Source organism: Sceloporus occidentalis, unplaced genomic scaffold, assembly GCF_023333645.1.
Source record: "Sceloporus occidentalis isolate IW3139 unplaced genomic scaffold, rSceOcc1.0.p SCAF_1, whole genome shotgun sequence".
NCBI lineage: Eukaryota > Metazoa > Chordata > Lepidosauria > Squamata > Phrynosomatidae > Sceloporus > Sceloporus occidentalis.
The window spans coordinates 161,036,369-161,055,240 of record NW_028316981.1 but is presented as its reverse complement, the minus strand read 5'-3'; the positions used below and the strand labels follow the sequence as shown (position 1 = coordinate 161,055,240).

The following is an 18,872-nucleotide window of genomic DNA, read 5'->3' as shown; positions in this document are numbered from 1 at the left end:
TTTGTAAGTTAATTCAATTTAAACTATTCAAATATTTAACAGGTTTAAAAAATATATCTAAAATATTTATGCAGGTTAAAAAAATTTCAGATTGCAGATGGTCAACCTTTTCTCTCTCTCCAGAAACAAAAGATTACTGAACAAACTGCCCCTGAAAACAAAGTTTGGTGCTTTGAATCTCTCTCCTTCTCTCAAACTATGTGCACATTATTATTTTCTTTGAATAAGCATCAGTATGAATATGAACCTGTTCTCTGTAACCTATCACCTCCCTCCCCAAAAAATGCAGATTTTTCTATCTGGTAGATGGGAAACATTTATTGTAATATTTCTTTATTGTTTTAAAAAAAAGAGCAAGACGGACACATACAAGGGGGGAGTCAAACTCCCATTTCAACCAGGTTTAAAATCAAAGCCCTCTATAAATAGCAGTGGCTGTTTGGATATAGATTCTTGCCCCCCGCCCCCACCAATTAGAAACACCTTTAAATAAAAAGTCTTGGTACAACTGGATACCAAAAAAGCATTGGGGAGATGGGATGGGGCAAAGACACATGGGGGGAGTCGAGAGAGCCAAATCCTCTTCTCTTTCGGATCGTCATTTTGAACCCTTTTAAAAACCCACCCAAACAGAATCCATGTTTAACACGATTTGGGGTTCTCTGTAGCCTTCCAAAATGGTGAGGGCTCATCCTGGAGACATGATGAAGAGCAGCTCATAGCTTCTCACTGTGTGGGTGGGACAGGTGTGGCCGTGTTGGGGCTGGGAGCAATTGGCTCTGATTGCAGTGATGGTCCTTGATCTGGGTTGGAGTAGAGAGAAATGGGACACATTACAGACCACCCTGATGAACAAAAGAAGGTACAGACAAACTGCAGACATCAGAAATACCTTGCCATCACATTCTATCAATACCGGCATTCTGATAGTTAAACCATTTTGGTTTCCTTTGCCCCCCAAACAGGGACAAAATGCCTAATGGAAGGGAACCTGATCATCACGACTCTTGGAAGTGGAAGACCAAAACCCACAATGAGCCTCCCCCATCATCATATTGTCACACTTTCTATTTTTCTCTAGCTTGCTATTCTCTCTCATCCAAGCATCACTTGCCACATCAGTATGAACATGTCACAGAAGAAGACAACAGAGTGAAAGCCAAACCCTCTCTAATCTCTTGATAGATCCATTCCCAAATAAAAGGAAAATAATTTACATCCCTTACCAGTTTGGAAGCACATTCTTCCAACTCTGAACAGGATTGTAAGAACATAGACCTTCAGTAAACACCTGAATTTGCCAATCTCAACTAGAACCTGAGGGAGAGGATTCAACGGGATGAAAACCTGCTGAAACACAGCTTGACCTGCTGTCAGCTTCCTTGATGGTTTGTTAGGAGGAAAAAGGGCAGCTATTCTATTGTTGTCATTAAAACACATTGTAATCTAGTCCTGCCCTCCCATCTGAGCGAGGACCTGCTCAACATTCCTGATTTGCTTGAACTCTGTATGACATGACAGGATACAAATTAAAAGCAAGAAAAAACAAGGCTATCTGTGGTTATAGCAAAAGTAATTTTAACCAAGATGGCTCAAACAAGCAAGCCATGCCAAAACATGCATAGGAGGTGCACATTCAAACATCAGCCACTACATGCTATTTCCAGCTGTGGGCATCTCTGATAGTTTTGAGATGGGGGGGGGGGGAAGGGGGGAAATCCACATAGGATTCAGGAAGTAACTCAAACAGGACAGGGATCAACAAAGTCAGTAATGTTATCAATCCTGTGTAAATCTAAGAATTGCAACTTTAGAAAAAAAGTGACCATGTTTTTTTCTCACATGTGCACATTTACCACCAGTGCACATGGCATTTATGACAGTATCCATGAAAATATGCACAGCTTGTTAAACCCTCTTCCAATAGTCAACAGCTAAGACTTTTGGAAAACATTATTTTACTCCCTATATCTTCCCTATATTGTACAATGAACTGCAACTCCAGACAAAGGAGCACTGCAAACATTTTTTTCAATGTGGGCATAAATTCTCTGTTGAGGAAAACAAGACAAATATGTACAATTGTCTCTCTAAGTCTGCGGACTTGAAATCCACAGGCTGAAAATATGCGAAGGGGTGACCATTAACCTCTATGGGGCATGCGCCCGTGCTGCACACCCCGCATGCACACGCCTCATTTAAGCCTATGGGGCTTGAATATACACAAGACTTTGAACCTGGGGGGGGTCCGGAATGGATCCCCCACAAGTTCCAAGCAGCAACTGTACTCCACCTATCTGTGAAGTATCTTCAAATGTCAAAGGAAACAGCCTCGAGGCCACTGATCCTAAACAGCCTCATAGGAATTTCTAATGTATAGTAACATCTCACCCTCTCCCAATCCCACCCTCATCTCTGGTTCAATTCTCACCTGATCCAAGACCAGCATTTGGAAGGAGACTGCCCTGCATTGCTGCCACAATAGCTGGGCTCTGGGCAGCTGCAGAACCGGGAGGCAGCGGGCTCCCGGCCGGAGGGTGCAGGGTGCTAGATACGTTGACGATGGGCGGATTAGCCATGCTGTACGCAAGGTTACCATGCACTGGATGGAAGGGCGTGTTAGCAGGGAAGTTAATGCCGATGGAGTCTGTTACATTACTAGCCATGCTAAATGGGATGGAGGCAGGCATTCCAAAAGGCAAGGCTGAGGGGATATTACCAGCCATGGCAGGGTGAACGGTTGCTGGGACTGCCCCAGGGAGAATCTGGGATGATGGCTGCTGGCTGGGGAACGGAGGCTGAGCTTCAAAGAGAGAGAGAGAGACAGTTGAGTGTGATGGTTATGCAGGCAAGCAAAGACTCAACGTGACTCATTAGCATACACTGCGGTCTGGGGGTCAGAAACATCTGATCACATAAAGCATACCATACACTTCATTTTTTCAAAAGCATAGGCTCCAGGCATGTGTGATCCTCACTACTACTACGTGTGATGGCAGACTACTGCTGGATATTTCATCTGGTGTGAAACTATCAACAGAACATGAAATATTCTCCCTCCCACACACACATATATATACACACACAATAAAAATAGTTCTCCAAAGTTCTCCAAAGAAAGAAAAAATGCCAGTTTTAATAAAAGACTCATACTTGGATAATCTTTGCTATCTCCACATTTTAAGACATTCATCAATGATTAAACCAGGACCAATTCATGTTTTACGGTAGAAACAAAACTCTGGTCTGTTTATTTGCTGTTCCAATAAGGTGCATGCTGAACGAATGAGCTGGCTCTTTCTTATACAAATTTCACTTGCAATAGTTTTATAGCAGGCCCTGGAGAAAAGTGACTCTAAATGTCCTGGCAGTAGCAAATGAACTGGGCCTTAATCTTTTATATTAATCCCTATAATCTCCTATGGATTGGATAGGATAGCATTAATCCTGTCCTGGGGACAGACTGAAAGACATTAAAATGTTCAAAGTCGTCCACGCACCAGGACACACATCCTTAACCTACAATTTCCAGAAGTCCTTTTCTCTGCCCTTTGGAGCAGAACCACATAATTTCTTGATCTGTGCAATCCAATTGTCAAAGCCCCATTCAAACAGCTCTTCTTCACATGTACACTTAAAATGTGTGTAGGATCACACCAGCCAGCCCCTTGCCTATGCTTTATTTTCAAAGGAGGAAAAAAAAGGGACAATGCACAACAAACTTTCCAACATCAGTACAAAGGCTAGTTTCAAAGTTATAGGAGAGACTGGATAAATACAGCTGTGTATACACAGGCTCTCCTTTCAGATGTTTCATTGACTTTATGTGTTCATGCATGGGGTGAGTAGGAATGGCAATACTGGGGCACAGTTCTATTTCCCTCTTCAATGTTAAATGAATTCTAGGTCAGGGAATGCTAGTTTGTCCAGCACTGGTCTCTCTGGCTCCCAACTATCATATTAAAAGCAGCCCTTTCTTTACCCACACCTTCAGCACTTGAATTTTTGCAGGCAAAGAAGAGCTGAGTCTATCTTTACAGGAATTCCTACTCTACTCTAAAACGTAGACTTAGGATCTAATTTCTTCTCAAAAATAGAGGAACTGTGGAAAACAAGATACTGCTATGACCAAAGTACAGGGAACAAGACATCTGTGCCCAGAGACCTAGAAATATAGGATGGGAAAGGTTCTTTTAGTTGTGTGATTCTCAACCAACAAGTGGGGACAGCCACAGCAGATGCCTTTTTTCCACCATAATCTGCAGTGGTGCTTTTCTAAACTGCCACATTGGGTCCTTACCATGAAAATGCATTTTAGGTTCTTGAGAGGAGGAATCTACAAAACTTTCTCTCATCACCACCAAGAGACAGTCAGGAAGAACAAAAAAGGTCTTGTGACAGCTGAACCAGAACATGTTGCCTCCTCCTCCTCAGCCATCTTGGGAGACTAGTTCACTTAACTAGCCAAGCCAAGTCAGCTCTCATCTAACAAAAAGCAATCTGGAAAAGTGTCATAGCAGTTGTATAGTGAGAAAAGGGATCTGCTGTGGCTATCACTACTAGTTTGTTGAGAATACTAAAGGATTCACTTTAGTATAAAACTTTCTTCTAAATACCTACAACATCTCTAGCAATGCTAGCCAAAGTTCCTGAAATCTTCTAAGGAAGGAAATTTTGTAACAGCCTCTATAAACTGCTTCCTCCATTAGATATTCCCTAACGTTTAATGTACAGTTGATGTTTTAAACGTCATTGTTGATGGGCAATGAAGCTGCCCTAGGCTCTGCCTCAGCACTGTTTAGTCTTATTGGAAAAGCACTTCATGGTTTTTGCACAGGGGAGGGCAACTATAGCTGTTGAATGTTACTGTACAGCTGTGTCAGCATCCCTCAACATAAGACTATGCTGGCTACGCATGAGAGAAGATGCAATCCAACAGTACATGGAAGACTGCACCTACTTACCCTGGCCTCTGTAATTATGACCATGCTCAACTTTCTAAGAAATCAAAGACTTAGAGGCATGCCAGGCTTGCTGTCCCACCACATGAGCTCTATGAGAATAGCACCTCTTACTTACCATGGGATCCTGTGGAAGGCTGTCCGGTCTGACCTGAACCAGTCTGTGGTGTTCCAGCTGCTGTTTGCTGTGGCTGGACAGCTACCGCCTGTCCAATCTGTTCCGTCTGAGCCATACTGCTGGACTGCCCTACAGTGCTGGCGGCCGACACAGGTGTCTGGGAGATGGGCATGGAGTGAGCAGCCGGTGCCAGGGGTGCCCCTGAAGAAGGGAGGGGCTGTGAGCCCCCAGGGAGAGGTGGTGGTGGCTGCTGCTGTTGCTGCTGTTGGTGCATCTGCTGGAAATGCTGCTGACGTGCACGCATCTCGGCATACTTGAGCTGTTCCATGTGAAAGGCCTGTCGGTCAGCCAGGAGCTGCTGTCTCTGGTACTCTAGCTACAGAGAAGACAGCAAAGAGAGGGGCATGGCAGGTCTCCAAGTTCAGTTCCCATCAGATATTGCTCCTCTTCTCTTAGTCATTTTTCTTTCAAGCGATACAACTGGAACCCAAATTCTTACGCTATTATTTGATACAAAATAAGCATAAGGTTCCTAGGCATTGGTGAAGCTCAAACTCACTCTGCTGCACCATGTTAACTGTGCAGCATGAGCATTCAGAGTACTCCCTGGACCTACAAAACAGACCACTAAGTGTCTGCAAATAAAAAGAACTGCACACAGGCGGCAACATAAGAAGTTGCTATACAGAGTTATGGTGACTTCAAGAGTGAGTAGCAACTCTTATAACAAAGGATCTGCAGAGATAGCAAGTTGCCTCTCAGCATGAGAAACAACTAGCTTTGAGCCAGCTAAGGGAATCTCATGCTGAGAGGACACAATTGTACTCACTGCCTCACGTTCCCGGTCCATAATGGTCTCCAGCTCCTCAAAGTGCCTCAACTTGATCTCCAGCTTCTTCATCTGTGTCTCCACCAGCAAAGCAACCAGGGACTTGATCTTGCGTTCTTCCACTGCTGCTAAGTGCTGTAGAGGAAAGGAAAGGAAATGAAAAGAGAGTGGATTAACACTTCAGCAGTCCCGTGGAATTCCCAAAAGATCGCTAGAGAAAATTCCCCATAGAGATGAAGCAGGGTCATTATAAGACACATTCACTCCCTATATCTTCAGAACATTCCAACTATCTCATGCCTTGTACCCAAGACAGAAACGAGGAACAGGTAGACCAGAGTTTGGAATGTCAATTTATTATTTACAGGCTGATTACCAAAGGCAAAAAAAGAGAGTGCATGATAGGAATACGTTTGACTATTGACACATACACTAGTTGGATGCCTGAAGTACTTTATCTCAGTAATTTCTGCCATGCAACAGTGAAGCAAATTAGTACAGTATTATCGTCTCCACACGACAGATGAGGGGCCAAGAGAGAGTCACTTCCTTAGAGAGCCTAAGTATCTGCACTGATGTCTGATTTGAACTGAAGACTTACACTCTGTGATACCACTCTTTAGAACCTGGAGAATCTTTGTGCTTCTTACAGTCCTGACATAATTATTGCTAGTTTTGAACTTCATTGCAGATGAACTGGTTTTGTTCTTCTTTGTTGTGTTGTTGTTGTGTGCTTTCAAGTCATTTCTGACTTAAGGCAAACCTATTATGTGGATTTCTTGGCAAGATTGTTCAGGGGAAGTTTGCCATTGCCTTCCCCTGAGGTGGAGTGAGTGTGACTTGACCAAGGTCACACAGTGGGTTTCATGGCCAAGATGGGAACTGAACCTTAAGTCTTCTTAGCCATTCATTTTATGCCATTTGTACCTTTGTGAACTGCTTTATGTTTATTTTTTGAACAGGAAGGCAGCCTAGGCATTTTTAAAAGGAATCAGATGTGACTAACTATTCTTCTAAACCAGAAGCTAAACTATACACCAGTGGTGTAATCCCATTTCTCAATCTGATCTACAATTCCAGCCACCCCCTAGGGTACTCACCTTTGCTTTTACAGCTGCAGCAGCCAAAGCAGCAGCAGCTGCAGTGGAGAGGTTACCTTCTCCAATGTCTCTCTCCACCTTGGTCTTCCGTTCACCCTCTGCCTCTGCAATATCCTTGGGTCCCTCTTCCTGGCCATCCTTGACTTCCTTTTCCTTTTCTCCATCAGCTGAGAGACAAAAACAACATTGGCCTACAGTTGCTTGGTAGGAAAGGAAGACTACCTACTAATGTTCAAAGTTCTTATTGCATTTTGTTCGTATAATTAGAGGCTCTTGAGGAGGAAGCTCTTGAAGTGAATAGAAGCTCTTGAAGTGAAACTCATTATGTTTCTTTGTCAGTGTTAACTGTAATTCACTTCCTATTCCAAGATTCTTTATACCTACCAATTTGACTGGTCACAGCATCTTGATTTTTCAATGGCAGAGCTCCCTATCTGCCCCAGAATTAAGCTCTGAGAAGTGGTTTGCTGCATTGCATGAAGTCAAACATATATCTGGATGAGACTTTAGGACACATAGCTATAGCACTCCAATTCAGTTTAAACCTCTAGTTAACCAGCTATGGCAAGAACAGTGCCATTTCCTGTGAGGTGGTGCTCACCCATGATGTCCCCATCACTCTTGTCCATTTCCTTTTCACCATCAGCCTCTTTGCTTTTATCCTCTTCTTTCCTAGGCATCTCTCCAAGCTTCTCCTTCACTTCTTCCTCCAGGGCTCCTTCCCTTGGTTCCTGCATTGAGAAGAAAGACTAGACTGTGACAGCTGCCTTTCTCCTCTGAAAAATTCTTTAGTCTCCCGCAGCACGTGACCAATGTCTAGAGTTTTGGGTTTATACACAAGTAATACTGAAGACCTAGGTGGAAAGGCCAAGAATAGAACCTAATGGTTCGCAATTTATTACTCTAGAGGTCAAGTAGATAATAAAATGAAGGACTCTGAAGGAAGGGTATATAAGCCAGACAATATGGGGCAATCCTATTCTAGAAATATACTGTGAAATTCTCAGTTTGCCCTGTACCTGCCTTTGCATGCCCCATACATCCTGCTTCAGGAAACCTGTTATCCCCCCCACCCATTGCCCAAGAGTTTATTCAAGCCCTCCCGCACCTTCACTTCTTTCTTCTCCTCAGAGGGTGGTGGTTCTGCCCGGCTCTCATCTGTGCAGCCTTCTTCTGAAGAAAGAGTTTTAAAAAGGACAAAACCAAAGATACCAGCATTAGTTTTACCAAATTAGACTCCAACCCACACCCTATGAAAATAAAAAGTTGTAATAATTAATGGGAGCATGGAAGAAATGTTCTAAAATGGAACAAAGGAGACAAAAGAAGCCATGGAATTGTGTCTTAAGAGTAACAACTGAGGGCCACACTTGACCAGGGATACTGAATGTGTGGCCCACCAGACACTGACTGTAAATCCCATCGCTCCTCACTACTGGCTACGGTTGATGGGAAGTGCAGTTCAATATCTGGAGGTCAGACCTTTACCAGCCCTGCATTGCATTAAAGCTCTGCAAATGCTTTTCAGATTTTAAGACCTGAAACAGAATCAGGACCTGGGACTCATCTGAGTGGAAAAGATTCAAATGCTGCTCTCCTCCTTCCCTCTCCACTTAGATCCAGCTTAAAACTAGGAATTTCCCCTCTCCAAAGAACTAGTTCATCCCAGAATTAGTTCAAAAGGCAACAGGATAAAAGCCTAAGTCACATTTCCCAACCTGTGAAGTGCCCCATCCGACAGGTAGGGATTAGATGGAGTAACGATAGGGATCCCTTACCCTGTGCCAGGCGATTGAGTGTGAGCTCCAGGCCGGAAGCCAGGCCGGCTCTGGTCTCCTGCGTCTCGGCACCCTTCTTTGTCCCCACCGCACACTGGGCGAGGTCCAACGAGGGCGCTTCACGAGTTGAAGCGCGGAAGGCGCCCCGCTCGCCCCCCTCACCTATTCTCTCCAGCTCATCGGATGTGGTCCCTGCAATGCCGCTGCTCTCCAGACCAAACGCCGGGTCTGCCTTGCCTGTCACCTTGGCAGCTTCCTCCACCTTGCGAACATGAGCTTCCACCAAAGCCGTGGGCACCTCTTCCTTCATCTTGGAGAACTCCTCTGCAGAAGACAGCCTCAGAGTCAGTGGAAAGGCTCTCTTCACAGCAACAGTCAACAAAATGGTACATGCAACAAGGATCCAGTATAAGGATCTCAAATGGGCACAGAGGTGCAGATGCTGGGGCAAAAAAAACCTACTACTGTGCTTCTTCCCCTATCTAAGGAGCAACTGAACAGGCAGGCCCAGCTCCATCAGGGCTAGCCTGAAGAAGAGTCCTCCCTCCAATCCATCTGCCTTGGTCCAGGCCTCAGAGGGAGAGAAGAACCACTGGACCTCATCCCCTTTCCCACCACCATTCCCTTCCTCTTTTGTGTATTGTCTTTTAGATTGTAAGCCTGAGGGCAGGGAACTGTCTAATTAAAAATAAAAATTGTAAGCTGCTCTGATAGCCATTAGGGCTGAAGGGTGGGGTATAAATACCACAAATAAATAAATAAATAAATAAATAAAAATAAACTGAGAAAAGTTAGTTACTGATAAGAGATCTGGGAAGACAGCAGCCCACTGGAGACACAAGAGCAAAAGAACTAGATCTGGCTGACATATCAGCTCTAGTAACTCCTTTAAGTGCCCACAGCTCCACACTGCAGCTCAGGTGCCAGAGGATATATAACTCCCAGTTATCAGGATTTTCCAAACTTTTGGACATTACACATAAGCTGTTTCAAATGCTAGGTTTTAACACATAACTATAAAAGCATTAACATATACTGTTCATAAACAAATGTTTAAATATGAATAGATTCTGCAGTGCACTTCTGACTGACACAAAGATCCATGAAGCAACAATCGCCACAATATATAATGCATTGTGTGTGTTTTTTTGTTTTGTTTTGTTTTGTTTCGTTAGAGGATAAATTGTCCCTTCCTTGTAAGCTGAGACTGTAGTACTGAGTATTAAGCAAAAGCAGCAGGACTTTCACAAAGTAGACAATTTAAGAGACATTAACCCAAACTGAGGTTCAGGAAGGGATGTTGCTCAAGAACAAAACATTGTGTTTGGGAATGTAAGTCTTTACTTCTGTCTGTAAAACAATGTCATATATAAAAAGCACAAAATCTCCTTACTGGTCCCCAGCATCCTGAGATCCTCAGTTTCTGTTTAAAAACCTCCAAGAGTCTAGTTCATATGGCTATAGAGAAAAGCTTGATAATATATGGATAATGCATTGTGATGTTTCAGAATTCTGTTAGGAAGTAACATAATGCTCCACTTCTTCAATTTTTCTATGACAGTTAGATGTAGCCCTATACAATCTCATTCTTAGTAACCATCCCTGTCATAAGCCACTCTGATAGCCTTTTGGCTGAAGAGCGGGGTATAAGTAAATAATAATAATAATAATAATAATAATAATAATAATAATATGTCTTACCTCTTCCTCCACCACCACCCAGGATAAAATTGTACAAAACTCATCATCTTGAACCAGAATGAATTTCTTAACTGACATAGTGTATTCTGCTTGGAGAATCTAAGCTTGTTAACTAGGGATTGTGGGACACCTACTGCTCGTGGAATCTCTTTTAATTACCTAGGGCTGACTTGGCTGCAGCAGATGCCACACGAGGGTCCACAACAGAAGCAAGGAAGGCCACGGTGCTCATGACAGGGTTGCCCGACTGGCTGAAAGGAATGGGCTGGTAAGCTAGGGGCCCAAGGGAGGCCTCAGAGTCCTCCAGGTAAGGGTCCTCAATGGGAAGACGGAGGAAATGTAGAATGCACTCATCCTGCGTGCGGCTGCCAACATGCTCAGAAACCTTGTTCCAGTCATCCTTGTACATCTCCAAGGCCTAAAAAGCAGTTCAGAGAAACAATGACAAGGAGAGTGCTAAAGCTCTTGGCAGATTTGAGTTTGAGCTTCCTCTTTTGAGTTACCCAAAGTGATATTTTGTGTCTGCACTGAGATCTCCTTTAAATATAACCTCAGAATAATAACAATAACAACAACAACAACAACAATAATAAAATTTATTTGTGTTTCCCCGCCTCTCCCATAGGATTGAAGCGGGATTACAGACTAATTAAAAAACCATTACTAACGACAATATCATAATAAAATCCAATAATACAAAAGCTCTAAAAACAATCATGCAACATACATATTTGGGGTAGGCAAAGAATCGATGGTATCAAAAATTACAAACTTCATTCTTCAGGGGGGAAGGCTTGACAAAAGAGGAAGGTTTTAAGACTCTTTCTGAATGATTCCAGGGGGGTCATAAGATGGAGCTCATCGGGAAGACTATTCCAGATCCTCAGGGCAACAAATGAAAAGGCCATCTGGGATGTAACAACATACTTGGAAGCTGGTATTTCCAACAGGTTCTTCCCGGATGTTCTAAGTGTGTGGGGTGGATTATATGGGGAGATGCGGTCCCTCAAGTAACTCGGGCCCAAGTCATATAGGGCTTTATAGGTAATAACCAACACCTTGTACTGTGCTTGGAAGCGAATAGGCAGCCAATGAAGATCTTTCAAAATAGGTGTTATATGGTCAAACCTAAACGCACCGGTGACCAATCTGGCTGCCATATTTTGTACCAATTGAAGCTTCCGGGCTTGGTACAAGGGTAGCCCCATGTAGAGCGCATTACAGAAATCTAAGCGAGAGGTTACCAGAGCATGTACCACCGTTTCAAGGTCCCTTTGGTCCAGGTAGGGTCGCAGTTGGTGTATCAACCGAAGTTGATAGCAAGCACTTCTGACCGTCGCATCTACTTGAGATGTCAATTGCAGGGACGAGTCCAGAAGTACTCCTAAACTGCAAACTTCTTCCTTCAGGGGAAGTGTGACCCTGTTCAGGACAGGTGGATAAATTTCCTTCCCCAGGCCTGGGGAACCTATCACCAGTACTTCTGTTTTCTCTGGATTCAGACTGAGTTTGTTTTCCCTCATCCAGCCCATTACTGACTCCAAGCAGGCATTCAGAGGAGAGATGCCATCCTTAGACACTGCATCAGTCGGAGACACAGAGAAGCATATTTGGGTGTCATCAGCGTACTGATAACACCGCGTCCCGTGTCTTCGGATGATCTCTCCCAGCGGTTTCATGTAAATGTTAAACAAAGTTGGGGACAGAATCGCTCCCTGAGGGACACCAGATGTCAGTTCCCTCTTAGAGGAACAAGTGTCCCTCAACTGCACCATCTGGATTCTACCTAAGAGGTAGGAACGGAACCACTGGAGCGCAGTGCCCCCGATACCCAAATCCCTCAGGTGTTCCAGAAGGATACCGTGGTCAATGGTATCAAAAGCCGCTGAGATGTCCAAAAGCACCAACAAGGTCACACTTCCCCTGTCGATGCCCAGACGGAGATCATCAACTAATGCGACCATGGCGGTCTCAACTCTGTATCCCGCTCTGAAGCCAATTTGAAATGGGTCCAGATAATCGGTTTCATACAAAACTGCTTGGAATTGGAATAACACAATGAGCCGTTGGTTTTGTTCTGGTACCTCACATGGATAGGAAACAATGTGGGAGCGCAAGCCCATATCAGTCAATGGACAGCAGTGTGTGCATAAGTGAACACCACCATTGGCTAACATAGGGCAGGGCAATCTGTGGGAGCTCAAATCTGCAAATGCCTAACTCATGATATAGTATATTTAATGTCTCAGTTGATGCGATGTGTAGATGGTAACACTTGATGCCTCCACATTCATGAAGAATTTTCAGTTTAATTTTGTACCACTCTGGCATTTGTGTGGAAAGACTGTATAACTAAAAAACTGGCAATACCTAAGTTTTTTTTTTAAAAAAAACTGACATAAATTAGCTATCATGTAAAAACATCATTTAAAAGAGTATAACTTTTAAGCATCACTTAAAAGACATAACAAAGCTAACTGGTCCATCAAGCTTCATATTGCATATGATGAATAGCAGTGCCTCTCCAAAGTTTCCTGGTCCTGTCTAGAGACTACTCTAGGATCCTTTTCCATGTAAAGCACTCTAGGCATATAGCGTCTTTCCTTAGCTGTAGACTGCAGTTTAGTCATTCAAATGTAATTCATCCTTAAACTGTTTAATTTGCATAATCATGGATAATACTGCATCTGTATATATTCTCTAAGCTAAAACTGAAATGAAATCAATCATAAATAGCTTTTTATCTAGGAATCACTTCTTTTAATAATCAAAGGCCTTCTCATCATAGCCCCATTTTAATATCCTCAAAATTGGCATTTGTGAGGAAAAATAGTAAAATATTTTAAATATATCAAGAAGCAAAAATTCTGGGAAAGAAAGAGCACTCCATTCTTGGTTCAAACATGATCATTGAGATGCATGTGTGTACCCACATAGGAGGGATGGCTTAAGGCAACAAAACCCACAAACCCACTTGTGGTTTTTCTTCTTATTCAATACACCATTTCAAAATATCAATAAAACACATCCATTTCCAGTTCATTTTAGCTAATGAAAACAGAAATGAATTAAGAATTTAGCAATATAAACATTATGGGGACAGGAGAGGGGAGGCAGAATCTCTAAAGAAAGTGTACAAGTGATTGTGAGAGACCAGCGCACAATTTACTGTTAATCAAAAGCTTCTTTGCCCACTTACCTCCAGAAGTAACAATGTCTCCTGCTCTGTCCACTCACGGGTAGCACTGGCAGCAGCTTTGCTCTGTGGGGGGAGAATAAGCATTTGAAGTGATTTGTCTCTGGATGAATGAATCAGAAAATCCACTCTCACTCTTTACCTTGGAAGGAACATTTTTCTTAGTGTACATGTCAGTACGAAGTCCAAAGTTTTGCATGTCTGGTGGCTTCTCCTTACTTTTGTCAGGGAAGTTCAGCATCTGCTGGGAAGCTGTGGTTTGCTAGGAAGAAAGAAAAAGGGACTACATGTGATGTAAAGAAAGCTTCATATGCAAGCTGTCTGAAAGGCTACTTGAAAGCTCACTATCATCCACAGAAAGAACACACATCCATCCATGGCTCTTATTTGGGGCCAATTTACAGTACAGAGTATGCCTTGGTTGGAAGCAATCTTTCACGTTTACTGTGCCAGTACAGTCACAGGATCCCAAACCTGAGAGAATATCCTGTCAGCTTCTTGGATGGTCTATACTTTCCATGACAAGCATCTGTAGATGTCTGACTTTTTTTATTCCTCAATAAATTTTGCCTTCTTGACTGCCCATCATGGAAGTATAAAACCAATGAAGAAATTATCTCCCCTGATATTGAACAACCTCCTAAAAGTGAGAGTTGCCACAAGTCTCTTTTTAAACCTGCTTTGAAAGCTCACAAGATGGACCTAGATCAGGTTTTGACTACCTGGAGCTTCACAATTCTCTATGGGAAAGAGTCCAGATAAGCTCATTCTCTTAGCTCCTGCAACTAGTGACAACTTGAAATTCTCTCCAAAAGCTCATATACCATCTCTGGTTTGCCCTTCACTGTGTCTGTGACGAGGTCATCAATCTCCTTGCTCTTCCGGCCAGCCTTGGTGTCACTATCACTCTGACGACCCTGAAGAATACAAGCAAGATTTTGCTTTAAGCGCCATTGCCACTTAGATCAATATTTTAAATTGGGAAGACCATATATATATATATTCATTCATTCTGAAAAGGGAGGGAGAACCTGGAGACATGAAGGTGGTTCAGAAATGCATTCATGTAGGTCTCTTGCTCTCTATTTAAAGCTTCCCTTGTTCTCTGTTTATTGCCTTTTAGAATTCAGGTCAAAAGCAGCCATTTTCTAGAAGACTTATGAATTGTTCCAGTCAATCCCACCCCTTTATTTTTGCTTCTATAAGGAACATGGCTACTAATTTACTTTTTATCAAGCCTTTTAAAAAACATTTTGGTGTGTTTATATATGGTCTTAACATTGTTTTTAAATGTATGGTTTTGCATTAAACCATGGAGCCATTTAGTAAGCTGATTAGCAAAACCTTAACTAAATAAATTACATTAAAGAAAAATTTAATTTAAGATTTCTTCCCAGGTTTGAAAAAAAATCTGCTCAACCTGTGGTGTTTTGGGCTGCAGTGGTACCAATCCTGAAGGTGTATCAGCCAAAACATGGAAATGTGATGTTGGTGGTGGTCCCATTGGTGTTGGCCGGCTCTCTGCATCCACTTGGTAATTAATAAGTCCCCACTGTTCCAAGAAAGCATGGACTCTGCAAGAAAAGATTAGAGCTGGATCCTGATCTCAGATTCATATTCAACCATGCAGCAATTTTTTCTTGGTTTTTAAGAGAGAAAATATAGCTGCAGAGAAAGGGCACAATTAAGTGCCACAGCCATACAACTATACATAATCTGTGTTTTTTGTTTCTTCATGTCTAAGTAACAATTTGTAAGCCGCTCTGATAGCCTTAAGAGCGGGGTATAAGTAAATAAATATTATATATTATTATTATATTATCAACAGGCCTGACAGTTCAGGTCAAGCCTACTGCTTCCTATAGATTCAGTTTTGCTATTAAATATAATGCCAACAGTAACAACTAAATATATAAGGAAGAAGGGGATCCTGTAACTTTAAATGAAGTATTTTTTAAGAGACTACAGCAGACAGCCTCTGTCCCAAAGAGATTCCTTTTGCACTCCTCAGCTATTCTGTCCCTCAGTGTACCTCATGATGGCACAGACATCCCCAGCCAGATTCCGACGACAGGCAGTTGAGGTGAGGTACTCCTGTGGATTGAGCCGGTATGTGTCAATCATAAAATTGCGGTATGCCAGGTAGCTGAAGTGTAGGAGGAAAACAAGGAAAGAGTCAGAACCACTGTTGGTAAAACCCATTCAAATAGTTACCGTATACACTCGACTATAAGTTGAGAAATTTATGCCCGAAAATTGCCCCTAAAATCTTGAGTAGACTTACAGAAGGGTCAATTCAGCAATAGTGCTTAGAAGGGTCCTATAACAAGAAAGCCTGGTGCCCCAATCTCAATTGAATTCCTCCCCCTCCAGTCCGTTTGCAAGCCTTTCCTTCCTATCCTATCGCAAAAACTCCCCTTTGAAAAGCACTTGCCTGGTCCGTTTGCAAGGCTCTCCTTCCCTTCTCTGTTTGTAAGGCTCTCATTCCCTTCTCCGTTTGCAAGGCTCTCTTTCCCTGGTCCCTTTGCAAGGCTCTCCTTCCCTGGTCCCATTGCAAGGCTCTCCTTCCCTGGTCCCATTGCAAGGCTCTCCTTCCCTGGTCCCATTGCAAGGCTCTCCTTCCCTGGTCCCATTGCAAGGCTCTCCTTCTCTGGTCCCTTTACAAGGCTCTCCTTCCCTGGTCCCATTGCAAGGCTCTCCTTCCCTGGTCCATTTGCAAGGCTCTCCTTCCCTGGTCCCTTTGCAAGGCTCTCCTTCCCTGGTCCCTTTGCAAGGCTTTCCTTCCCTGGTCCCTTTGCAAGGCTTTCCTTCCCTGGTCCCTCTGCAAGGCTCTCCGTCCCTGGTCCCTTTGCAAGGCTCTCCGTCCCTGGTCCCTTTGCAAGGCTCTCCTTCCCTGGTCCCTTTGCAAGGTTCTCCTTCCCTGGTCCCTTTGCAAGGCTCTCCTTCCCTGATCTCTTTGCAAGGCTCTCCTTCCTTGGTCCCTTTGCAAGGTTCTCCTTCCCTGGTCCCTTTGCAAGGCTCTCCTTCCCTGGTCCCTTTGCAAGGCTCTCCTTTCCTGGTCCCTTTGCAAGGCTTTCCTTCCTATGGGGAAAACTCCCCATTGAAAAGCACTTACCTGGTCCGTTTTGCAAGCCTTTACTTCCTGTGGAAACAAATCTCCATTTAAATTCACTTGCTTCCTAGAGGTCCAGAGAAGGAGACGGACGGAAGTGGTATTTCCCCCTTTCCATCCTTCCTTATGGCTCCCTAAGTTTTACCCTCGACTTATCACGAGTCATATCAAAATCCAGGACTTATACATGAGGTCGACTTATACACGAGTATATACGGTAAGTCTTTCTATTAGATCAAGCATATCCTTTCTCTGTTTACAACAGGGGTAGGCAACCTTTTTGAGCCGGGGGCCGGGTTGCTGTCCCTCAGACAACTGGGGGGCCGAAGCCTATATATATATATATATATATATATACCGGGACAAATGTAGGACAAAATTTTCAAGTGGAGGACACTGTTTACAAAATGGAGGACATGCAAAAAATGTGCTGATTTTTTAAAATATGTTAATATAAATGCATGTTTCTGACGCTTCTATAGACAATTGCCCCCCGCTTGCCCCCCTTGCCTGCCGCTTGCCCCCCCTTGCCCGCCTCCTCCTGATAGGCCAAAGGCCCCGGCGGCAATCGGTGGCAGGACCGGGCTGGGGCCAGTCCCAAGGCCTGGCCGGGCCGGATCCGGCCCACGGGCCGTAGGTTGCCTACCCCTGGTTTACAATAACTGTAACAGTAATGTTCAGAACTTCTGCATCTAATCAACACCAAATAGTAAGGATAGAACTTCTCCAATCCTCTTCTTACCTTAAGAAAAATATTACACTATTTCTATTACTATTTATACAAGTAGTCTTACATTTCTGGAGTCTTTGACTTATTTTTGCCATTGAAAAACTCTGGGAGGGCTCTTCGCTCAATGGCATGAACACTGTGAAGGAAACAAAAAGAAGCATTAGAAGGATGAAGGAACTGAGGAAACAACCTCTCCCACTATCTACTTCAGCACCTGTTATAGTCAAACCATGCTGCATAGCTTGGGATGATGATATGATGGGTCTGCTCAGTCACATTGTCCTCATGCAAGTCAGGGTTTTTGGTCTGTTCTCCTTTGTTCCCAGCATTATTCTCCTCTTCATCCTGAAACCAGAAGTATTTTAAACAGGCAATACTGACAGCCATGATTCTCCCAGAGCCATTGTTCCCAAGCTTCATTTTAAAAGAAGCCTATGATGGAATTGGTCATCCATGCAGGTACAGAAAGCCCAAGTCTTTGATATCAAGCACTCACAATCCAGTTTGAACACAACTTAAGAGAATGATAGTTGGCAGGTGTATAGACAAAGCAAAAAGATAAGAATGAAGGGAGTTCCTATTAGAAAGAGCATCAAAATATAAGGAAAATTATGCAAGGAGAAGTTCCTCAATTGTGTCCAGTTCTGCTGAAGCCAAGCTAGACTAGACACACTTTGGTGAAAAACAGCAACGGAAAAAGCAAAAGGGTTCAGTCTAAGCTCTATAAAAGATACCAAAAACACCAATTCCCACTTGAGATTTGCCAGCTAAGGAGATTTAGAATGTGGTTGGAAACCCTGCTGCACCAGCAGAGCAGCTAAAATGGAACAGAAGCAAGGGAAGCACAGGAGAAGAGCCCCCCTTTTTGCTATATCAAATACTCTTTCTATACATTCTAATAACTCCAATCAAAGTCTCTATAATTACACGCCAGCCCCACAAGTGGCACAAGAAATTTTTCCTTTCCATTGATTTCTATTGCTGACCACCACTTGACTCATTTATTTATTTATTTCATTTGTATGCTGCCTTTCTTCCCAGAGGGACCCAAGGCAGCTCACTGACAACATATTTTAAATCTTAGTAAAATTCAAAGCAATTAAAAACTTCTACACACAATGTAAAAATCACATAAAAATAGACAAAAGGTTAAAAACATAGAACCCACCTGCTCCATAAAAACTGCTATGAATTATATACCAAATGCCTGCCTGCATAAAAATGTTTTTACCTGCTAGTGAAAGGCAAGCAGGGAGGGGGGCAGCCTAGCCTCCCTTGGAAGGGAGTTCCAGAGGGTGGGACTCATATCACAACAAAGCATAGGATATGGCATAATTCAGCAGCCCA

General features: G+C 43.2%; 1 protein-coding gene across 8 annotated transcripts in view; it reads right to left on the bottom strand.

Annotated features, from left to right (window-relative positions):
• Positions 1–316: 316 nt before the first annotated feature.
• SMARCC2 (SWI/SNF related BAF chromatin remodeling complex subunit C2) overlaps positions 317–18,872 on the bottom strand; it is a 44,992-nt gene continuing 26,436 nt past the window's right edge. Inside the window, exons 14-29 of one of the 8 annotated variants that reach the window (XM_089479512.1) lie at positions 17,740–17,870; positions 17,590–17,661; positions 15,716–15,829; positions 15,104–15,257; positions 14,508–14,600; positions 13,826–13,945; positions 13,687–13,749; positions 10,647–10,905; positions 8,787–9,110; positions 8,117–8,178; positions 7,610–7,739; positions 7,009–7,175; positions 5,909–6,043; positions 5,080–5,455; positions 2,432–2,803; positions 317–803 (exon numbers count right to left, since the gene is read on the bottom strand). In XM_089479512.1, coding sequence (XP_089335638.1) covers positions 727–803; positions 2,432–2,803; positions 5,080–5,455; positions 5,909–6,043; positions 7,009–7,175; positions 7,610–7,739; positions 8,117–8,178; positions 8,787–9,110; positions 10,647–10,905; positions 13,687–13,749; positions 13,826–13,945; positions 14,508–14,600; positions 15,104–15,257; positions 15,716–15,829; positions 17,590–17,661; positions 17,740–17,870 — 2,649 coding nt within the window. In that variant the 3' untranslated portion in view covers positions 317–726. Of the gene's footprint in view, positions 804–2,431; positions 2,804–5,079; positions 5,456–5,908; positions 6,044–7,008; positions 7,176–7,609; positions 7,740–8,116; positions 8,182–8,786; positions 9,111–10,646; positions 10,906–13,686; positions 13,750–13,825; positions 13,946–14,507; positions 14,601–15,103; positions 15,258–15,715; positions 15,830–17,589; positions 17,662–17,739; positions 17,871–18,872 lie in introns of those variants that run through there. The other 7 variants (XM_089479504.1, XM_089479538.1, XM_089479522.1 and 4 more) reach the window with 7 other exon arrangements.